This window comes from Seriola dumerili, unplaced genomic scaffold, assembly GCF_002260705.1.
Source record: "Seriola dumerili isolate Sdu_G_001 unplaced genomic scaffold, Sdu_1.0 BDQW01000138.1, whole genome shotgun sequence".
NCBI lineage: Eukaryota > Metazoa > Chordata > Actinopteri > Carangiformes > Carangidae > Seriola > Seriola dumerili.
The window spans coordinates 2,488,441-2,512,462 of record NW_019174393.1 but is presented as its reverse complement, the minus strand read 5'-3'; the positions used below and the strand labels follow the sequence as shown (position 1 = coordinate 2,512,462).

At 41.4% G+C, this 24,022-nt stretch overlaps 2 protein-coding genes across 3 annotated transcripts in view; both read left to right on the top strand.

Annotated features, from left to right (window-relative positions):
* On the top strand, nucleotides 1-1,282 carry ndufa12 (NADH:ubiquinone oxidoreductase subunit A12). Its single transcript, XM_022749559.1, has 4 exons — nucleotides 1-127; nucleotides 614-699; nucleotides 800-887; nucleotides 1,009-1,282. Exons 1-4 carry the CDS (start codon nucleotides 39-41, stop codon nucleotides 1,187-1,189), a joined length of 444 nt encoding a protein of 147 aa, XP_022605280.1. The 5' UTR covers nucleotides 1-38; the 3' UTR covers nucleotides 1,190-1,282.
* A 3,798-nt stretch (nucleotides 1,283-5,080) lies between these two features.
* The window catches only part of tmcc3 (transmembrane and coiled-coil domain family 3), a 40,872-nt gene continuing 21,930 nt past the window's right edge, over nucleotides 5,081-24,022 (top strand). Inside the window, exon 1 of one of the 2 annotated variants that reach the window (XM_022749757.1) lies at nucleotides 5,081-5,181. In XM_022749757.1, the coding sequence (XP_022605478.1) occupies nucleotides 5,137-5,181 (45 nt within the window). In that variant the 5' untranslated portion in view covers nucleotides 5,081-5,136. Of the gene's footprint in view, nucleotides 5,182-20,004; nucleotides 20,251-24,022 lie in introns of those variants that run through there. The other variant, XM_022749758.1, reaches the window with a different exon arrangement.

Sequence of the window (24,022 nt, the reverse complement as noted above, 5' to 3'; positions counted from 1 at the left end):
CACAGCACAGTCCGTCTCCGTTAAGCTTCCGTCTCAAAATGGCGGAGTATGCGAACATTGTCCGAAGGGCTTTGGGGCAAATAGGAGGTCACGGTGGAGTCCGAGGTTTTCTCCTGCAGTTATTCAGGTCAGTTACAGAAAATGTTTTTGTTGTCTGTGTTTAAGTATCGACGATGTCTGAGAAATGTTGCACGAGACAGGAAACAGAAGCGTGACACGGGTTTTCTCCTCAGAGCTAAGTTAGCATGTTGACAGCTAACCCAGCTGGCAAACGTTGATAAGAATTTTTTTAAATGTAAAAGTAGCTTTAATCTATAAATACTTAATGATTTTAACGTGTAAGACATCTGGATGACACGTGACATCTGTACACTTTTTTGCTGTTAAATGAAAGTTACGTTAAGACAAACTAAAAATCAAAACTCGCTGAAATGAAAAGTCAACGCTTGAGTTTACTTAATTTAAACTCACTGAAGATCACGATTGAAGAGTCATTAAAAAAAAAACCTTTGGAGCCACAGATCAATTCGGCTTATAGGTGATTCACACACCTGCGTCACTGAGTGTGTGATAAACGGGACTGTTGACGTCACTGTTACCGTTTTATTGGCAGAGTGAATGATGTGAAGACAGGAGCTCTGATCGGTGTGGATAAATATGGGAACAAATACTATGAGGACAAGAAGCACTACTTCTTTGGTGAGTAGGCTTCATGACACTTTTATAACAAATCTACTGCAGATTAATAATCAGAGAATTGACACAATATAAAAAATAAAAATGCTTGTTTTTGTCTCAGGGCGTCACCGTTGGGTGATCTACACCACAGAGATGAACGGAAAGAACACCTTGTGGGAGGTGGACGGCAGCATGGTGCCCGCTGAATGGTACAACCTTTAGTTATTATAGAAATAATACAAAAAAATAATATGAATATACAACAATTGAAGTTTAGGGGGGGAAAAAAAATCCTGTGTCACCTTCTCTCTTCTCACGTTTATCCTTCAGGCATCGCTGGCTGCACTGTATCACAGACGACCCCCCCACCACACACCCACCGGAGCCCAAGAAGTTCCTGGCCGAGGTCCACCAGTTCAACGTGAGCGGCAGCCCCGAGCAGTACGTGCCCTACTCCACCACCCGCAAGAAGATCCACGAGTGGGTTCCACCCAAAGCCGGAGCTCAGTGAACTCTGACTGCACATGTTAATATCCACGCTGTAAATTATGGTTTCCTGCCAATATGTCCGACCTGTCCTGAATAAAATCTCTACACAGATGTTTATGATGGCGGTCCTTACATGAAGCTTTCTCTGGCAGAGGCAGTGTTCCTCACAGGTACAGAAGTGATTGATGATGGATTAACCTCATTTCTGATTAATCTCCACAACCAAATTGGATCTACAGGTGGAGCCACTTCATTTTAAATTCTAGAGAAGATCTCTGTGTTTCCAAAGATATGAAATATCTCAGGTTGAATTTTGGGGAAATGTGTCTAAAGGATGCAGAAGACATTTGGAAAATTTACATTTGATAAATTAAAAAATCTCTTGAACTCCTTGTAAATTTGATAAAGAGCTGGAACAAGATCTTCAATATATTTAGTGATACTGACGGACGAGATGTTTCTGATCTTCAGCTCCTGCTCAGCTACAGGGCTGCAAATATCAGTTATTTTCATTATTGATTGATCTACCTGTTGCTTTGTGAATAAAATGTGACAAAATAGTGAAAAATGCTGATGAAAATTTCCAAATCTCATGATTTCCCCACATTTAAGAAGCTAACATCAGAGAATGTTTGACCACTTTGGCGGCAAATGACTGATCGATCATAAAGCCATTGATTTTCTGACTGAATCGACCACTTGTTTTATTATTATAGCAACAGCGTACTCTTCTTCTTTTTTTTTTTTTTGTATTCTCGGCCCAAAAATCGTCTGAAACAGCGTTTAGTCGACATAATGTCACATTAGAAGTTCAGTTCCTCTTCTTCTTCTGTGGTGTGTGTAACACAAAGACATGTCATCAAAGAGACTGCATCATATCATCCAGTACCACATGTCAGTGAGCTGTTCTCCCTGAGCCCCGTGTGGCCGTGAGCTCACCGCGCCGCGTCTCTGCTGCGCGTTAATCACTGCAGGATTATGCTGAGCTGAGGGGAAGTTGCAACATGCAGCATTTCACACCGAGGTGCGAAGAGATTCTCCAGAGCTGACGGCTTCAGAGTGTGTGTGAGAGTGACTGCACAAACAACACCAACACACACACACACACACGATGACCCAGAGTCCCGGTGAGACTCCGGCTACAGGACCAGGACTCTCGTGTGCGACTGAACACTGAAGAGGTTTGTGGACTGGATTATTATTCCCACATTTTGATAATCAAAGGTAGATAGTCGAGAGGTGAGCGTTGGTTTTCTCTGTGTTTACCTTCATATCTCACTTTAATTTAAATGTACCAGTAACAAACGACTAGTTTTGGAGCCGATCGGTTTTAACAGGTGTGATGTGGAAACTTGAAACTGAGAATGAAGCAGGAGCCATCTTGTGTTTAGAAGTTAAACACACACTCAGTTACTACATGAATGTATAAGTACACTGAGCTTCTAAGCTAATGTGACCCCCCCCCCCCATGGCTGTTGCATTAAACTGCATTAGTTCTGGCGTCTTTAGGAATGTTTGAGGTGTTGACATGATGTTGAAATGATTTAATTCTGTTGTTTTGTGGTTGAGACCTTGTTTTTCTAGTTTCAGGGATCTGGAGCTGTTAAATGAGGAGGCTCACTGTTTCATCTATCTTTCCTCGGGGGGACAGTTTGGAGGAGGAGGAGGAGGAGGAGGAAGAGGAACGAGAAGGTCACCTCAATGTAAGCGTCACCACGCACCTTCACCATGTGTAATAGTGTTTAACACCCAAGAGGGGGCGTCGTTCTCTCTGCTTCGCGCCTGTGAGTCAGCTTCTTCAGTCGAGCTGCATCAGTCAGAGAGACGTGAAAGGCGCTTGTCATCCTCTTGAGTCAGCACTTCACAAAAACAACAATCCTCTCTCCTCTGCTGGAGGCCGGAGCGTCTCAGACAAATCCTTGCACTGAGTTGAGATCAGTGGTGACAGCGAGCCTGGGTGGCATCCACTGCGCCCTTCCTGCGTTTCTATTCAACGCTCGGTTTGTTTATGTCTGTATCCCACATTAGCTGATAGCCGTTGTCTGATTCATCCTTTTGTAAATGGAGCAGATATAATCCCTCCCTCTGCCTTTGTGAATGCTGAGGCAGCAGTTTACAGTGAAGAGGCAGCTGGTAGCGATGCCACCAGAAAACAGACCAGAGAGGGTCGAGACACACTCCCTGTCTGGTCCCGCTTCATCTTCCCTGCTGCCAACTGTCATATCTCTTAAATGTATTCATAGTCCATCACCTCCTCTTCTTCCTCCTCCTCCTCCTCCTCCTCTTCTTCTTCTTCGATTCTCCATCTCCTCTTTTTAACATCACTGTCTTGTGCCTCTCTCTCCCGCCCGGGCCTCTCCTCTTGCATCATTCATGCCTGACTTCCTCCCCCCCCTGCGTGGATTTGACTCCTAGACGAGCGTCTCAGATCCTTGATGAGAATTTCCAGACTCCCGTTCTGTCTCTGTGATAATTCTCCAAATGTTTGCGTTGCTTAATGGGTCTTTTTTTTTATTTTTTAAAGCCTCTCCCCCCTGAGTGTTTCTGCTATAAAAAATACCAACGTCCCACTTCTGCTCACTTCCCATGTGTGTTTCTGCACAAGAGGGAGAAAGTCGGAGCTAAATTGAGGAAGATTGGAGCTGAAGATTTTCCCTTCATCTATGGTGCAACAGGCTGTAATGTTTCTGCACTGCTGTGCACCTGCCAGTCTCTGTGTTCGCTGCTTTCATGCCTCTACCGCTGGATTGTCTGTGCAGTTCTTCTTTCATGTGTTCCAGAAAAGAAAAAGAGAAAAAAAAGCATAATAATATTTGTGTTTATTATCATTTTGACATGTCCCAGCAGGAAATGCACAGGTGCAGCTAATGATGTTAATTGTGGGTCCAGTTCTGGTAATTAGAGTCAAAGAGTCAAAAATGTCTGAAAACACCCTGATGTACAGAAGATGTATTGTGTATCATACACAATGAATTATTACAATTTCTAACAGGTTTCACATATAATATTTACATATGTGTTTTTATTTTATATGTACATATATGTCATATATAGAAATCCAATATATGTGCATATATGACATTTGGAAACTTTATTAATATTGTTATTATTAAAGATAAAATAGTAGCCTGCTTATTATCCTTGAAGTTGGCTGGTTGACAAGAAGCAACGCTGACCCTGCTCCCTGCTCCCACTCCCACTCGTCAAGAATGCCTGTTAGCAAGAGTGGGAGTGGGTGCAGGGTCCAGCCTCGGTCACATAAACACACACACACACACACACACACTCACGGCCACTGGCTGTTATCTGGCTCTGCAGATTAGAAGTGCTGTCAAATCCTCCGTCCTGTAGAGTGCCTTCCCTCCTCAGGGAGTGAGTCTGGCAGGAGATTCCTGCACTAATTCCCACACTCATTCATTCCCTTAAATCAACCCCCCGACAACCACCACTACCACCCCCCACCCCCCACCATTGTGCCTGCTCCCTCCTGATTGGCAGCGGCGGTTGATGTTACTGTGTGTGCGGCGTGTGCCCATACCAGCGGAGGGTGGCTGATAGGGATCAGGCAAAAAAAGTCCTGCTCAGGCTGCTACTCTCCTTTTAAGGTGGTCTTTTCCCAGCAGGATTGTGTGTGAGAACAATGCGGAACAGGAGCGCTTGGGAACGCACCTTCAGGACGAGGCAAGGCAGCGCAGGTTGGGATCTGAGTGTGTGGAAGTGCTGCTGGTTTGAGCCTGATAGCTACTAACACAGGAAGCAAAACATTTCACAATAAGAGGGTTGCACACACACACCCACACACACACATACTCTCCCACAAACACACACACACACACACACACACACTCCTCCTCCCTTAGAGGGTAGTCCTAAAACTTCAAAGAGGCAGACAGAGCTCTCTGATGTGCGGGGGTCCTCTGAAGCTGCTGTGGCATGCACTTTGACCCCAGGCTGTGAGGAAGAGGAGGCATGAGGAAGAACTACAGCGCTATCCCGCTCATCTATGTGACTGAGGTTAGCGTTTGCACTTGTTATGACTCTAAATCTTTCTGTTGAGTATTTCTGTTTCTGCTCCATGTGATGGATAAGAGAGTCAGAGTTCTTCTTCTGTTGTTTATGTCTTCTGCACGAATGAAAGAAGAGAAACAGATGAAGTCAGTTGCAGAGTCACATGTAATCAGCTGCGCATTATGGTCCTCATGAACTCGACATTCACCCCGGGTCACATGAGGAGCTCTTTATGTGACATGTGCTGTGATAAAAAACCAAGGTTGTAAATTTTTAGTAGCTTTTCAGGGAAGCTCTCTCTTGTTTTAAGGCAGAACATTAAAGAAAAAGGTTGTTTCCTTCGTGACAGCTGAGTTGTTCGATGTGTTATCATGAGGTTTTTTTGGGACCAGAGGAATGGAGGAAGCTGATTTTTAACAGTTGAGAGGTTGGGACAGACAAGTTTCACCACGTTTCTTTCTCTATTATAGTGTGAGGAGCGTGTGATTGGCCTTTTGGCAGCTTGAGTAACATCTCAGGAATGTCTATAGCATGTCATAGATCATGCACACCTCCTGAAACTGCAGAGAGCTTCCCTTTTTTCAATTTTATGTTCCTAACCCTGAAGTGTCTCCGCTCGGCTTCTGAGCGCTGGAGCTGGTGGAGGTCGTGTTCGTGCTCCTCCTGTCTTTATCTGTCCATCACCAGCTCAGCCGCTCCATCAAAGATGTCTGGTCATTGCACTCTGTGTCTTAAAAGATCAAGCATCCTCCTGAGCACAACCCCCCCCCCCCACAACCCTTAGATGTGTGTCCCTGTGGTGACCTCATTGTGCTGACACTGCACGGTTTTGTGTGTGCCAGTATATGCACAACAAAATGCTGTAAAAAAAAAAAAAGAAATGTTATGCAACTCTTCCAGTATAATGGGGCTCTTCCTGTCAAGCCAACAGCCTTTATCGGTCCACAAACAAGGAAATAGTAGAAGGAAGAAGGAGCAGGACGTTGTTTTTTGTTTTTCTCCATCGCTCCACAGTGTGTTGTCACCCTCCTCAAGGTCTCAGCTCTGCAGAAAAAGTACTGGAGCGAGTCTGTAATTAGCCTTGATCCGTGTTTCTCACAGCTTCAGCATCTTCCACATGTCGTCAAATCCTCTGTCTACAAAGCCTTAGAAATGGAGATGATCTGCGACTGTTAACTGCGGTCACTTCCATCCGTTTACCATGGTAACCATCACTGTGTCTCAGATACACAGCATTCAAGACCTTGGTCTACACTCCCCCCCCCCCCCCCCCCCCTTCATTCTCTCCCTTTAAACTGTGTGTGTTTATCCCACAACAGAGGTAATATCTCAGTGGACATCGCAGTGTGATGTGTCTCACTAATACAGCTCAAGGAGGAGCTGTGTGTGTGTGTGTGTGTGTGTGTGTGTGTGTGTGTGTGTGTGTGTGTTCTTGTGCTTTTATCCTCACATGCACTCAAGAAAAAAATGATGCACTGTGAAAGGATGAGTTCAGGATAGACTGAAAACAGGGGCACTGGATATGATGATATACTTGACCCCACTGTTTACACAGCTGTGGTGGCCCGTCCCTTTAACATGTCTCGGTGTATCAGAACATGGTGTTTTTATTTGGAGTTTTAGCCAAGTTAGTGTTTTGGTTCAATGGTTTCAGTGTTGGTCTGTTGGTTTGTCGTCCACCATTTTAACCCAGACTGAAAGCAGAAGATGAATCCTACTGACTTATAGAAGAGAGGCTCAGAGCCTCCTCTCTTCTGATTGGTTCATCGACCTAGAGCTCCAGAGGGAAGCCTGAGAGAGGAGATGTAAAACTACACTGAGATGGTTTTTGGTTCTTACAGCCACAGATATATCTTCTTATGGATCAACACTTCAAATAAAACACAGGAAACATGTAAAATATGGAGCTTTAAGTAAAGTGTCCTTACAACTGTTGGATCAGTTGCCATTAAACTTTGTACACTGCACATTCACGTCCCACTGACAATGAATTATATTTACTTTGGTCACAATTTTTTGATCATATTCCTGAAAAACTAATGACATTCCAGCAGTTTTCAGCTCAACGCACTGATGTGCCTCAATACGGCTTTGCAGAGCTGCTAGCATGGCTGTTGTTATATGATTTCTGCATCAGTGTAATGGAGCACTTTATCAACGTTATTTCATTTGCCAGATTTGCAAGAAAACACACACTCCCATGTCGTTCTTCTGTCAAGAACCAGTTTTAACAATTATACATGGGTTTTGGAAAATGCCATGACAGAGGGTTCAATCCACCCACCCGAACAAACCAAAATTTGGATTAGGATTTAATTAAAAGGGTTAAAAATTTCACTAGACTTGCATTTTCCCATGAATCTCCTTCCGATTTTGCATCTGTAACAGGAAGTGATATCTCGAATCAGCACAAATGTAAAGCCAAAAGCTAAAGAACAGCTCATAGTTTATGATCAAAGCCTCAATGTGTCCTGCTGCTCCTCATCAGATATGCAGCTGTCTCTTCCCACGTAATTATACTGTGATTATTATTTATTTTATTCGTTTAGTCCGCTTAAATACTGTACTGCTGACCCTGTGTTCTGAGAGTTTTAATGATAAATGATAATATTCATATTAATGAGGTAAAGGTCAACACTAACAATGTGTCACTGCATAACAAAATGAGCATCTCTTCTGTTTAGTAAAGATTAGATTAGATTCATTGTTGGTCCTGATTCATCATTTGCCACCACTGGTTAAGTGCAGTCCCATCATTACTCATATTTCCCTGCCCGCGTAATTACTTCCAGACGTTTTTTACAGAGTGTATTAAGGGTGTCTGCCATGAACTAAAACATAAGCCCACGCTCTTGCCATTGCCGCTGCGGCTGAACATTACATCATTTTCACTGCGCCCTGAAACTATCTGCTCTCATGATATACATTGCTGAGAGTGCTCGCTGCACCAGAACGCCGGCGGCTGCGGTTTGATCTGTACGAGCTCAGGAAGAGAATTAATTAACTAAATAAACTGTGTAGCCTCGAGGGGAGGCAAGTGATTGTACAGCGTCAATGAGGGACCATGTGAAGATAGTTTTGGAAATGTGTGTGTGTTTCTGCCTGTTTTCCCTCTTCAATTAAGCTGCAACCAACTTTTATTTTCATTATTTATTTCCTTGTCTGTTGGTGTTTCGCTCAGTGCATCACTTTGGCTCAGGGGTTTGGTTTGGTTTGGTTTTTTTCTATCGTAAAAAGTAATTTATGGATGTTCTTTGGAGAAAATGATGAAAAAAAATCCTCGGGCAGTGTAAGCAGAGTGCGAATTATACAATGAAAATCGGGAGGGGGGGGTCAACTATTTCTGTAGGGAGAAAGGGAACCCAGCACAGCGCAGGCATGTGCTTCAGTGAACTGAGGTGTTGGGCCAGATGTATATTAATATTCTTCAATTACCCATCCAGGTAGAACTGCCTATTATAAAAACTAATGTTAAAGGTTAAACACTAACTAAACCAATACACCAAAATAATTAATAAACCATGTGTTGATGTCAAAACGTATTTCTACAACAACCAATCCTCCATTGTCTCACTGCTCATGACTGAGCACCAGCGTTTGCTAACATTAGATCATATATGACATTTTATATCCGTGATGAAATGACAAGCTGACACTGGCAATAAAAAAGCTAGCTAAACTGTAACTTAAGGCTAAGCTAGCTATCATTGGTTAGCCAAAATGTAACTTAAGGCTAAAGTTAGAAACGAGCTAACATTAGTTAGCTAAACTGTAATTAAGGCTAAAGTTAGAAACTAGCTAACATTGGCATTCATCCGTATTTACTTGACACAATCTAAATCAGAAACTGATGTTAAGACAGTAAAATGCATTAAACGAGCTAGATAGTTAGCTACTGCTACTTGCATTTACCTACAGTGTCTTAATTTGCTTGTGCGACGAACACAGGGGCAGAAGCTTGTGGGCGGAGCCACTGAACGGGTGAGTAAGGCAGACGAGACCTTAGAAATGGTACGGTCCACTTTAGGGGTGTCAGAAATCGCATCACTAGATTCTTCCAGGCATGAATGTGGGAAATATTCAAATATTTACAATTACAGGTAAGAAGATTATATAAATGTTTCAACGTCCTGCAGACTGTCGTTTTTCCAAGTTTTAATCAGGGGGGGTCAGACCCCCCCAATCTCCAATAATTCGAACCTTGAGTGTATCTCACACTGGATCTAAAAATATGTGTTATGTTCAGATGTAAATATTTGACTGACTTATGACTTTTCTACACAAACTGTGACAATAAATACTTTTATTGCGTCCATGAACTGTTTTACAACCAGAGCTGCAGCTCCAACTGCTCACTGTGCTGAGAGCCGAGCATATTAACTATACAATAACTAACTGCTGTTTTTACCTACATGCACCTGTACCTTTAACCTCATCCCCTTTTTTAGTACTGTTTTTCACACAGCCTGCATTGTTTAACCAACAGCCCGAAACCCAAAGATATTCAGTTTACAGTGAAATAAAACAGACAAAAGTGGCAAATTCTAACATTTTAGAAGCAGGAAAAGCTTGATTTATAAAACACTTTAAATTGCGCTTTCAAACACTTCAATGACAAATCGTTTCAGCAATAACAAGTAGCAAGTATCTGTGGTAAACACTGCATGTCCTTCACTAACATCCTCAGGAGACAGAAAGCAGATGTACACAACCTGAACACAACCTCATTAACCACAGGCACACGTCACACTGATTAGACCAGGACTACGTGTGTATCTGCATGTGTATAATTTCCCTGATGAAGATTATGACCTTCACTGATGACCGAGTAAATTTGTCCGAGCTGCATCTGCAGACCCCAGCCCCTAATTCTGTACACACACACACACACACACACACACACATGCACATAAATGTAAGCTGTCATCCTAAAGTCTCCATTCATTTCTCATCATGTTTGTCACAGACGCACTACTCAATTTGTCTCCATGGCAACAAGAGATGATGCTAGCAGCCACTTCTGTACTGATGATGGCCCCTGTGTCATTGTACTTGTATTTTCGGGTCCTTGCAGCTTCATACTTTGCTAAATTGAAGAAAAATGAGAATTCCAACTTATAGATGAATTTGTGCTGGAAACAAGGACACTGTGCACGTGGAGGAAGGACAGTTTAAAAGGACTAAAATTAACCAAAATTAACCTGGTTCCCAGAGGGTTAATGTTGTCAAAGTCTAATCTATTATGGTGTGTTGTATTTTATAAGGTGATTATACATTATGTGCAATATCCTTATCTGCAGAGTTGTTATAACAGTCAAATAAATGTAGTGAAATGAAAAGTACCATATTTCAATCTGGAATATTGTGCAGCAGAAGTATGTGTTCACCTGTTGCTGTGAGCCATTTGAGCCATTATTAATAACATTTGTGGCAGTGTGTGTGTGTGTGTGTGTGTGTGAATAACATTATACCTGATATGATACAATTTATTCATGATTGACTTGTCTGGTTACATTAAAGTTAAACAAAGCAGTGTACATTTGTCCATGTGTGCGTGCGCTTGCGTGCGTGTGTGCGTGTGTGCATTCAGCCTCATTAACATATAACCTTGTCTGTGTCTGTGGCCTCGAGCTACCTGCTCTAAAGGGTAAAACAGTCTTTATACTATAAACAGAGGTTTAATCTTTTCTCCGTTGTCATCTATTTTCTTCTTTTCTTTCTTAGTCAGCAGAAAAAGAAATGCTAGACTGCCTTTCTGCTCCTCTTTGTTTCGTACTGTCTTGACTTGACATGCATTTGCCAGTTTTTCTGAGAGGTTTTTTTAATATTTAGTCACAAATATTGAGAGAGGACTAAAAAACAGGATACCTGAGTTCGTGTAAACAGAAAGAGAAAATAAAAGCAGTGAATGTTTGACACTTTACGACTTGAAGTTATAGCTCAACGTTTTAGAAATACATGCATACATACAGCCAGCAGCTAGTTAGCTTAGCTTCGCATAAAGAAACAGATAGCCTGGCTCTGTCCAATGGTAAGACATACAGACACCTAAAGTTCTTTAAATAACACATTATTTCTTGTGTTTTCAATATTTCCAAAACTCAAAGTGTAACAATCTTGTGGTTTTACAGTAATGTGCTAAGTTAGCTGTAGCTAAGCTAACTGTGTACTGGCTGTACCTTCATTTCTAACAGACAGATATGACAGCCATCATCTTGTTTAGTTAGATAATTGATACCACAGTCATGTTTGTTTGGTAAATATAAAACTACAGCCGGGAGATGCCTAAATTAGCTCAGCACAATGACTGGAAGCAGGAGGAAACAGCTAACCTGGTTGTGTTCAAATGTAAAAAAAAAACAACAAACAAAAAAACCACCTACCAACACATTTTTAAGCTCTTTAATTAACATGTTTCATCTTATTTGTTTAATCTGCACAAAAACTGAAAAAGGTTATCTACTCAGCTAATCTTCTCTTCATGTTTAACGGACAAATAAGAGTTCATGTCCGTGCATTTAACATGAAGCTACAGCTGGCTAATGGCTAACTTAGCTTAGCCTAAAGGTTGGAAACAGAAACATCTAGCTTGTCTGTTGAACCATCTCCTTTTATCTCTCCCTGACCTCGCTTTAATGCCGATGCCCACATATCACAGCAGTCGTCATTTATTCTACAAAAAAAGAGAAAAACCACTCAGAGCAAGACAAAGGGGCTGAAATGTCACAAGCTGGTGGTTCGGGGTGGGCCGTGATGTGGGCATGTAGCAAGATGACACATGAAAGCGAGGCTGGTGCCCCACCCTCCCTCCTCCACGCGCTTTGAAAGTGTGACCCCTTAGATATTTATTTCAAACGGCCTCTGGAGGTCTGAGAGAGGCGGCACTCTCCTTTGTGAAAGCATTCACCCATTCTGATAGTCGAGCTCGGCTCACATTACGTGCGGCTGCAGCAGAATATAACAAAGGCATAGTTAATGCATGCAACAGGCATCAATGTGAAACCACAAATCTTCAGCACAGATACATCTCAACAGTCCTTGTTTATCAGGCATTCCCCACATCTAATTAGAGGATCATATATCTAATATTACAGCTACTTTTTTCTATTTTATTAATGAAAGAATATTTTGTTATCCAAGTGTTGACAAATGGTATTTATTAACTTTCATGTCATAAAAATTCAGTCATAGGGCTACAACAACTAATTAATCTTCTCTCTGTCAATATCAAATTCAAATAGGTGCAAAAGGTTGAATCTTCATGATTGATCTCATCTACGCACCTGTAAAGTTTTGTGACAACATCTTGCACATCGCGGTTAGAAAATCTGTCCACAGACACAGTGTCAGTTCTCGCTACAGTAGGTGTCTCCAGGACCACATTTTGCCATGACGACGCACGTAGAGACTCACAAGGTGAAAACAGTAGCAGCCCCACAGTCGCGGCTGGTAACCTCTGCAGCATTTGAAGAAAACCAATAATGCAAATCTATTTAGACAACAAGGAACTGAAAGGAAAGTATGCAGCATGCCCTGTTGGCCTCCAGGATATTGCTCTCTTTGCTAATGCTAAAACTATGCTGAACAGATAATCATTGCATCAAAGTATCTGGGAAGCAACGTGTGGAGTGCAGTGGAGCTTAAACTATTTTAGAGCAAGTAGATAGACAAATGATTTGAAATCACTAGCGTAAAGCATCTGGAAGAAAATGCAACGTGAAGGTATTTGTGCATGACAGTGAAGAGCGTTCCCCAAGAACAAAGTGACATGGAAAAGACAGACGCTGCCTTTGGATGAAAGCAGGTTGCTGATGAAATAGCAGGTGCACAGATTTAAAGAAAATAATCTAACTTTACCAGAGAGGCCACAAACTGTCTGAAAATAATGAGTGTTGCACTGCAGCAAACTTGTAGAATCAATAAGTCCTGGTTCTTCGAGACAAATGAGGGCAGGGATCCAACCAGGCCTGCAGCCAGGGTTTTAGAAATACTGCAGTCAGGTCCCCACACCCCTCAAACTTTAAAATAATTTGGATTTTTTAATATTTTATTTATACAGTGAACCTTCTGTGCATGTATTTCCCAACAATATTGCTGCTTCAAAGCTGTCTCCATTCACTACCAGGAATAAAATTCAGTTGGAGAAATATTAACCTCATTGAATACAAATATTGAACATGTGCTAAATGTCTAAAGTTCAAATCAAACTCTTGATCAGGTTCTTGTTGTTTGCGTTTTCTGTTATCTGGGGTCCTGGAGGGGAAAGAAATAGTGACTCATATTCATCACCTATTTTTTCCAAGTTGTGTTGGGGGATTTATAACCTGGGTCCTTTCACCTCCAGGCTACCAAATCCCCTGTCTCTGATGTTCCTATTATTCAGGCTGGCATTTTAATAGCAACATCACTTCCATTTACACAAATGTATGCAATAAAACTGCGCCAGCGTTTGTGAAATTGCGGCCATGTTATTAACCTTGACAGTACTGCTTCTATCTGCTGCAGAGCTTCATCACCAGTCGGCTTGAATTTACCGCCAGAGCGCCACAAAGACCGCCAAATCTTTTCCATTCCCAGCATGCCCATTCAAGTGCCCCATTGATTTAGTTCCCCTGCTAGACTGGGACAATAGGCACAGCTGGAAAGCAGGGAACCTTAGCCCTCCCTGAAGAAATGCTATTATAAAGACTGAAAAGAGCTCAGGGAGCATGAGGAGGAGGATTGAAGCTTCTGCTATTAATTTGTTTGAAAGAGGGAGTTGCTATTGAGGTACAGATAGTAGAGAGAGGAGAGAAGGCAGCAACTAAGAAGTGGACAGTGAATTGGCTCTGGAGCCGGTTGCATCAGCGTCTTAAGTTCACACATACAGTGGCCTGGTTGAAATGTTGGTGTTTCCCAAGTGGATATTTGTGCATCTGACAAAATTAAAACAGGTTGCAACACACACTAGTTCTTATATAAAAATTACTTTTAATTTCATTTATATTTACACCCATTAACTGTTAGCTCAGTTACGTTAGCTTGCTAAAAGGAAAATACGGTAATATGTGTGGCACCCGGCAGTTGATTAAATGCTGTTTAAAATAATGTGAACTGGGAAACTTTGAAATTACATCTTACAAAAACAACTATCTAGCTGAACTAGCTAAAATTTCAGAATGTTATGCTAATAATACTAAATGATCCAAAAGTGCTAGCTATGTCAGCATAACCAAATATGTCCCCCTTTCTCTTGCGTTATTTTTCTTCATGTACAGTTGAAGTCAAAGGTTCACAAAGAATTGGCAGTTACGTTTTTTATTGTTAGCCTTCCTAAAACTGCTAACTAGCTTGTGATGCTAGCTAACTTGTGATTCCTAATACAGTTTTAGGAAGGGTAGCTTTTATGCTAGCTTGTGACGCTACAGTGACGTCTTGTTTACTAATTTGATTGCTTCTGATTTGATAGTGCTAATGTTTCCTAGAAATCCATGATGCCAAAGTTTTTACCAGGCAAGTGGCTTTTTTTTATTAATGATGAATCACATGATATAAAAGTTGTTACTCGCAGGGTTGACTCCACAGAAAAATGTCACCCAAATATGCATTTCTCCTCACTGTCTTCACTTTCCAGACAAAGTTGCATGTAGCTCGTTAGCATCATGCAGCATTTAGCAGCTAATCTCAAACATTTTTTTTCTCAGGAATTGGTGAAGACCAGAAACAAAGCTAAAAGGACAGTGAATTTGGACATTAAGTGGACATAACCCTATTTCAAATTAATGTGAAAAGCCTACTCCTTATCTGTTCAATGCATAAACAAGCAAATGTTTGCATATAGGCTCACCACCAACTTAACAAGGTGATGTAAAGGATTGTGAAGGATGGTGGTGGATTTAGGAATAGCTGTTGGAACTCAGTCTTGGTCTCTGAGTATTTATTACTATCATAGCTGCTGCTTGAGTGTGTTTGATAATACCATATCAGACTGAGTCTTCTCTTTGTATTACTTCTGCCCAGTGTTAAATGTGGATGCTCAGACTCATTGGTCCCTATTGCCAACCAGTAGACACAGCAGCAGCCTCCCTCATGTCCTCTGCCCGCCCCCTTCTCTGTTGCTACTTGTTTGTGTTTGCATGCAAGTAAGGATCATTACTCATCCACCACCAAGCCTAATGGGGCTTATCAGCATCAATAGCACAAGGTGCAAAGAACATTTCTGAAGCTGAAACTGGTCTTACTGACAGATCTATCTTTTTTGGCAGCGACATCCTGATGGGTTGCATAAATCGGAGTTTCTCAGGGCGACACAGATCCTGAGCTCTGTTCGACTGAAGGAAGGCTGCGGTTTTTGGAAGGGCTCACTGAAGATGAAATTCGAAGTTACGTAGGTACGGCAATAAGCGAAAGAAATGAAGGGAAGATTGTGGGAGAGATAAAAGCAATGAGGTGAAGAGACAGCCACGGAAATTATCTGAGAGGGAGGCACATCATGAAGGAAAATGTAATTGCTGGCATGAAAGCATCAAGTTATAATAAAAGAAGCAGGAAGGAGGTTGACAGATTTAATAAGAAGAGAGTGAGATTTGAGGACAGGTTACACGCAAGCACAGAGAGATGAAGAGGGGTTTGTGATGAAAGAGGGTCTGTTTTATTTTTTATTTTTTTGGATGGGGCTTTTTTTTTGGGGGGGGGGTTATATAATCCAAAAATACACCATAACTTCACTGCTCCAATTACTGAGCCCAAAGGATGTGCATGTGTATGTGCAAGCGTCTCCCTGTTCATTTGATTCTGAACTGATGTTGATTTGACTTTGCCCTGCTTGGCACAAAGCATAAGAGATGAGTTATACAAACAGATGCACACAGTGGTGGATCGCAGCTTTTTGCATCTGTGCTCATCTGGATGTAGATGTATTCCCACCTGATGTCAGTCGTCGCTGAACACAAAATTATAAACACATTAGAGCGTCTCTGCGACAGTGATATCTGCAAGGCATTAGATGGGAGTCATAACAGAAAAATATTAAGGATTTTAATGTAATTCTCTCCACGTAATGTCCTTCTCCTGGAGCTCAGAAAGTTATACGTTGTCATTTACTCACATACATTCCCTGTCTGTGTAATGGAGAAAAATGGGTGCAAGATTAATTAAACATGATCTTTTCTAGGTTTAATCTCATCTCCGTAACATAAATTGATTTGACAGTCCGTATCACGTCTATAAAATATGTGTGGGTGTGTGTGTCTCTGTCTGTCAGAGTAGCGGTGTGATCTTACAAGAAACAAAAGGAATGGGGAAGCAAAGAGACATCTGACCACACCGTCTGCTCTGGAGAGTTTCCCTTCCTGGCTGACTCGGTGACACAGCTATGACAGGGCTGGATTAAGACAGCTGTGTGTCAATTAGTTCTCAGTTTTCTTGTCTCAATCTAACTCTCTGTCGTTTGTTTTCTCACACACATATTCGATGAAGTCAGTTACACGGACATTGAGGCATGGGAACTGATATTAGCATTGACGTCAGTTTTACTGGCATGGAGGTAATGAACATTAACACTGAAGGTGGTTTCACGCATCAAATAACAAAATGTAGCATTAAGGTCAATTATAGTAACACCGAAGTACACTCGGTGACCAGAGATAGAAGAGCGCAGTATATTTTGCTTTTGTGCAAGATCAAATTAATTGCGGTCATATATAGTGTCAAGCTAATTCTCTGGTTCCAGCGTCTCGACTGTGAGGATTTGCTGCTTTTCCCGGTTCTAAATAATTTCAAATTGAATATCTCTAATAATGTATCTTCCAATATTTTCCAGACATATCCTTTGACAAAGTAATAAAAATAATGAAAGTAATTGTTAGTTGTAGCACTAATTCTATTGTAGAGACCGTCCTCTCATATAAAAATGACCCAATAGGTCGTTAGTGTAAGCAGCTTGTTACGACCCATAGTTATATTTTATTGGTAAGCAACAGCTTATATATATAAACATTCCAGAACCCCTGCAGAATGTTACAATTTGCCTCCTAAACATTCCACAATCCCACCACAACATTCTGACCCCGCCCCCCACCCACCCCCCACCCCCCTCCCCCATCACACTAACATTCTGGAATCCCTCCATGATGTTCCAGACTCCCTCATCAGAACGTCCTGATCCCTGTCCCGCACTGAAACAATCCAGAGCCCCACCTAAATGCTCCGGACCAGCATCAGTATTCCGGAAGTCTCTGGTGTTATGGAGGTCGGACTGATGTCACAGCTGAGTCGGAGACAGGAAGTGGGGCGGGAAGTCCATAAAGAACACAAACATTAGTGGTGGGGAAAAGGGAACAAAGGCATATTATCATTAACAGCATGAATTTTATATTTACACGCAAATGCTTAATTCCTCGACACACACATGAATTTTACATGAATCTTATATGATGAATTCTGACATTTACACTGGCCAATTAAAAATGCTGTGCTGCATCTTTCTATTTGTAGGATAATTGTATTTGAACTCGATTGAACTTATTAAAAGTCAAATGTGGTGACATTTAGATGGGGGATCGCAACTGCATGTGTGTCAGAGAATATGTGTGTGTGTGTGTGTGTATGTACGTGAGAATTTTTTTTTTTCTTGCATTGAATCAGCGTAGGCAGAGAGAATAGTCTTTAAGTTCTCTTCTGTTTCTGTTTTGCAGTTTTCCAGCTTCACGTGTCATTTAGTTCTGCAATACCCATTAGAGATCTGCTCTTAATGGCATTTACATAAGGCTTAAGTTTTTTTTTTTCTATGCCCACAGCCAGTGTCCTCTCTGAACCAAATCAATGCTAAAGTACAAAGAGAACACCAATCCAGGCCTAATTAAATGTCACATTTAACTCCCCGCCTGCTATCTCTCTTTCACACGCATGAGCATGGATTTTATAAATCAATACCCAGGGGAAATGGACTGGAAGTGTATTAGGTTATTTGGATTGATCATAACAGAGAGATTTGTTGTAGATCTATCCCGGAGCCGAGCAGCGAGCTTTCTAAATATGCACCTAACACACACGCACTCACGGAAATGATATGATTGAATCAGCCTGGATCAGCTTCACATTTCAATAAAGGAGATATCGCCCTGCAGGCAGCCGCAGAGCCAGGTGCTGGTTTTTTTTTTTGCCCTGCAGGCTGAATCACCGAGCCTCAGAGTGTCCAACCTGTCAGCACACACACTTGTCTCAATGATTAACAGGGGGCTGACTCACTCACCGGCTTCATAAAGTGTGCTTCAGGTCAATGTATGCATGAGAGGGAGAAAAGTGATGAAGAATGACAGAAGAGTAAGACAGAGGTAAAACCCCTCTGAGTATGTTGGTATGTGTTTATAAGATGCCAGGTCGTATCGTGAGCATGAATTCTTATAGTGCACTTGGCCAGTGAACTATCAGCAGGCCCAGATCATATGACAGGGCCACTCATGATTCTAATTGGTTTCTTTATCAGGAGGGCCAGAGTAGACCTGCCGTGCCTCTAAATCATTCATGACTCAGTCCCCAGACCTTCGTGGGGTAATTCATCCATCTTTTCATTTGAGATATGGCCTGTTTCATGTCTACCTATTTCAGCTGGTGAATTATCAAAGCGACTGTGTGTTTTAGTCAGCCGTAAACACACGCTAAAAGCCTGCCTGTAAATGTTTGGGAAGGTGTGGTTGAGAAGTGTTGAGGATTACTGTGAAGCTTTAGAAACGTATTAAGGTGAAAATATCACCAACTGATGATCATCAAGTAGTTAAAGTATAAGCATGAGTAGTTAAATTAGTTTCATTTTGACTAGCTATAACATTAAAATGATACCTATATAATCAAATGATATAAACTACATTCTTCATTAATTTACCTTAGGATGCTTCTGTACTTTTACTTGAGCAAATTTTGTATATTGGACTTTAACTTGTAAAGTAGTACTTTTATTCTCAGTGGCCACTTTTTGAGGTACTCCTTTATGAAATATCATTACAACAGCTCAGCCATAAATTCTCTTTACAAAGATAATAATGATCAGTTTTGATCGACGCTGACAGAGAGGTATTAATTCAACTATATGTTGATTATTGAGGTTGCAGTTTGCAGCAGTGTAGAACTGGACTGTATAACATTGAGAGAGATATTTCTAATTGTTTGCCCAGCCCATTTACAATTAATCATCGATTAATCTGTCAATCACTTTTTATGATTAATCGATTAGTTGTTTGGACTGTGACAAAACAGTGCATAATAATAGAACATAATAATTTACCAGAACCTCAGGGTGATGTCTTTACATAGCTTTTTTGCATTCAACCAGTGGTTTAAACCCCAAAGATATTCAGTCTATCACAATGCTAGCTTGGAAAAGTAGTAAATCCTCACACTGGAGAAGCTGGAACCATCAAACGTTTTGTGGTTAAAAATGGACATAAGCAATTCATTTATCATCAAAATTAATTCCAGTTTATTTTTCTGTCATTTCACATCTAGATAAGTTGCAAAGGTGTACCTAATAAAGTGGCCAGAGAGTGTATATTGTTGGAGTACCTTTATGTAAAATAAGGATCAAAATCTTTTTCCAACACTAACTACTTTTTATGACTTGCTTTGTCTTCCATACCTCAAATATTTTGAATAAAACAACCACTTTTGTTTGGTGGGCATGACAGCTCCTCATTCACTGGTTATGAATTAATTAATGTGGGTGTATTCGATATCTCCCGCAACCCCTCCCTCTGTGCAATTCGGTGGGCGGGGCGTAATCACACATTGCGCTTCCTAGGCTGCCGGGGTTTAAGAGGATTACAGCGGCGGGCTGGCTCGGGGAGCGAACCGTACTGTTGCCGCCGTCGGTCGGTGTCCAACAGCGGCGGCAGCAGCAGCAGCAGCAGCAGCAGTAAGTGGGAGCTGTGATGGCATGTGTTGCAGCGGTGATGTTAACGGACAACGGTCAACTTTACACCTGAGGACAACAAAACGGGAGACCCAGTTGGAGTCCCGAGATTATGTCCGGAGCTCGTTGTGCTGCTGTGGAGAAAAGTTTACCAGAAGTAGGGATACAGTTACAGCAACGGCGGTAAAATGGTAAATATCCGTTTTGCACTCTTAACAAAGTTAAGCTAACGTTAGCGAACTAACCTCAATACCGTTGCTCAACAGAGATAAACGTTGATTATTCCAGTGTTTAAAACCAACGACTTCTCCATATCCAGTCCATACGTTGCGTTTACGTTCTCCCCTCTCCTTCTGCCCACGTCGAGAGAAGCCTGGTGTTAATTAGGTGGGAAATTACCAGTTTAACGAACAAGCGAAGAGTTCACAAGTCATTTTAACGTGTTTAAAACTAGCTAACTAGCTAACCGTCGAGGTTTTGTCAGTAGAAAAGCAAGTGCCACTTAAAAATCCTCCTCAATATTTAGTGGAAACAGCTGTCAGACCTTCCTCTGCTGTCACGTTTTGTTTTGAGGAGACAAAAATGTCTTTTAATTTAAGAAAAAAAAAAGAAAAAACAAAGCTTTAATTATTAATTTCTTTGTCAGAAAATGTGTATATTGGCTGCAGAATAACATGTTAACACACTCCCCTAATCAATCTTCAGGAGCCTCTTTGCATTTCGGTACAGATCCTCTCTTTCTCTTTAATTTTCCATTCTTAACATTGGTCTCTTACTGTTTTTTTTTTTTTCACTCCCACAATCGTGTGCTATAAAAAGGGACTGCAGTATGGAGAAGTGTCCGCCAGCTCTGAAACCTCTTATATCATGTTGCACTACTTTATCTGCACACGTATGTGAGGTGTCATTAAATTGTCAGATTTTTGAATGCGGTTCGGTGGAGATGAGCTGAGCTTCTTCCAGATCTGATCACACAGTGAAGTTGTGGTAATGCTTCATAAGTCATTTTGACACCATGCTCAGGTGACCTTTTTTATTATTATTATTATTATTATGTAGACGTTTTATCATCTAGACATCAAGTGGGCTGTTTGCAAACAGTAAACGCACCCACAGGCTAATCCAGTGGTGGAGCAGGTTTATCTAGTCTGTCTACATGCTTTGCTCTGCTTTGATTCAGATTCATCCTTCTGTCATCATATCCAATCATATGAAATATATTTCCATTCAACCACTCCATATGTGCTGCAGAGGTCCTTGTTGCACGAGGGGCAAGCGGCCATATAGTATGTGCCTTTCTGTTATTTTTGTGACCACACATGCAGTGGTGACATGCCTGTGCCGCCGTGTTCTTCCTCCTAAAGGTTGGATAACGTGACGTGATATGACAGAAAAACAGTTTCTTCTCTGACCCACATACGGAGGAGCTTCTGCTCTTGTGAAGCCCTGTGCAGAACAATCATACAGGCTCCTCGGCTGAGAGTTGTATGAAAGAGTCTACATGGGTACAAGGTGCATCGCCTTTTGTGTTGCTATGCAATTCACACAGGTCTTATGTGAATCCCATTTTAAAGGTTCCTTAAAATTACTTTAATGCTGCAATTTTCTTCCTCAGTTTGACTTAATTTCAATGTAATAGTAAAAAGAGCCGCTTGCACTGCTACAGTCTTCTGGGAGATGGGAACAGGATTTTTTATTTTTTATTTTTTGCCAGCTGACACCCACATACACAACTGTGAACCATGTCTCTGTGGTGTGTTGTCCTGCTGTCTGTTAGGCATCAGTACTCGGGGGGGCTTTTGTAAACTCATGAGGCCTTGATGAGCTGTTCAGTGGCTGGAGGGAGACCATCCCGTCCTCAGTGGTTAACCTTTATTTGACAGCACTCAGGGGATACATATGGGGGTGTCGACTGAGCACCTGGGAGCTGCCCAGTGCAAACATGGTTTACTGCTGAGCTGCTCTGTTGGTGCCTTGCCCAAGGGCACCTCAGTGGTAGTTGTTGTGGAGGGAAACAGCGTTAGTCACTCACTCTCCTCGAGCACGTTTTCCTGTCTGTAGCTGGGAGGTGTAGTGTCTGTAAGGGAGGGGGCACAGTACACTGAAGCCTCTGCAAACTATTTCTACAGCAACTTTTTTAACAAGTTATTCTCTCTCAAGTGTGAGAGCTGAAATAGTTAATCACTTAATCAATCGGTCGAGCCACAGAAAATTAATCAATTGGGGAAAAAAGTCATTTTTCAAGCTTAAATGCAGAACTTTAACTAAGGATTTCTACTTTTTTGTCTTTAATGATAACAAAGTGAATATATTTGAGTTTTTTTTTTTTAAATTTATTGTACCAAGCGGATTTTAAATCGTCAACTTTGGCTTTAGGAAATGTTGATCATCATTTTTCACATTTAACAGACCAAACAGTGGATCAATAAAGAATACACATTAAGTGTTATAACCTCTTTTAGTGTGTTGACTGTACACAAGAAAGAATCAACCACACTGATGAATTAATTAATTGATAATAATAAATTGTAGTCTGTGACTTAAGAGCATTAAAAAGCAAAACAAATTAGATCAAAACTGTGAAAAATGCCCGAGGCGAAGATATTCAGTTTATTATCAGATGTGACAAAGAGAAAAAATGCAAATCCTCACATTTGAGAAGCTGTAATTAGGGATATATTGGTAGTTTTGATTAAAAAAAGACTTAAAACGCTTAATCAGTAATTCATATATGATTACCCTATCGCTGTTTTTCAGTTGATCGTCCAATTAATCGATAAATCCCACTGCTGGTCTATTGATTTTCTGTTCAATCCACTAAAAACTCACCTACAGAGTTCATAAATGCACTGAATACCACCTTAAATCTGTTGTTTAATGAGCGGGCCTTTCTCACTACTGACGTTACACATTACTTTTCCTTTTCCTAGGTTTTTTTTTTTTTTAATTTTTTTCATGTGTGCACATCTAAATATAGTGCGGCAGGATTAAAAACGTGTCTCCTAACCTCATCTCTTACCCGTCATACATAATGCACGCTAAAATATTTGGCATTTCATCAGCATCTCTTCAGTTCAGAGGGTTGCGGTCTTCTGTGGGACCCACATCGGCGCCTGCGGAGACTTGGCGTGCGTCTTAACCAGGCAGACGTGCCCAGCTTACCTCCTCGGTGATGAAGAGAGAAAGCGACTGTTATCGGCGAGGAAATTGATTTGTTGAGCCAGGTAGAAGGACTGTTGTTGACTCAGTTTTATCGAAATATCAATATGGACGCCTCTTAAAGGTCAGGTCGCTCGTGTGTGTTTGTGTGTGTGTTTACAGTGTGTCTCTGTGTGGGTGGTGGTGTATAATTAATGCATGGAGTAGCCTTTTCTCTTGCTATCATTACATCATTTTCAGAGAGGAAGATTTGCAGGCTGGACGCTTGTGTGTGTTTTTGATCTAAAGGAAAGGGATGAGGTTGTGTTTCCTTCTCCGAGTTCCCCACAGCGTTCCCTCCGGGCAGCGACCTGTTTTTCTAAGACTTTCTTCTTCAGCCTCACGTCAGTAAAGAAGAGATTGTCTTGCCCAAGGTCTAATTCAACTTCTCTTGGCACAGAGATAACCGGAATCTGTTTATTACTGAAATAGCATTTGTCTGGCATCAGTCACACATCAAGATACAGTTTGTTTTGTTTGTTTTGGCTGGGAAATGCATCACACAGAGACTTCCCTAAGCTCCAGCGTTGGATTGTTAGACACCAAAGAAAAGCTAAAATAACCTGACTGTGCAGGAACATTTATTTCTACCCAATGGCAAACAGGAATGGAAGTCTTGGATTGTTTTGTTTATCAGATAGGATGTAAAATGTTTTCCTCTTTCTTTCAGTGCAGTTGTTCAGCGCGTTTTGTTCAAATACTATCTGTACTTTCAGTCATAGTTGTGTCTTGTAGGTCTTCCTCCCTTTTTAAGAATGAATTTAC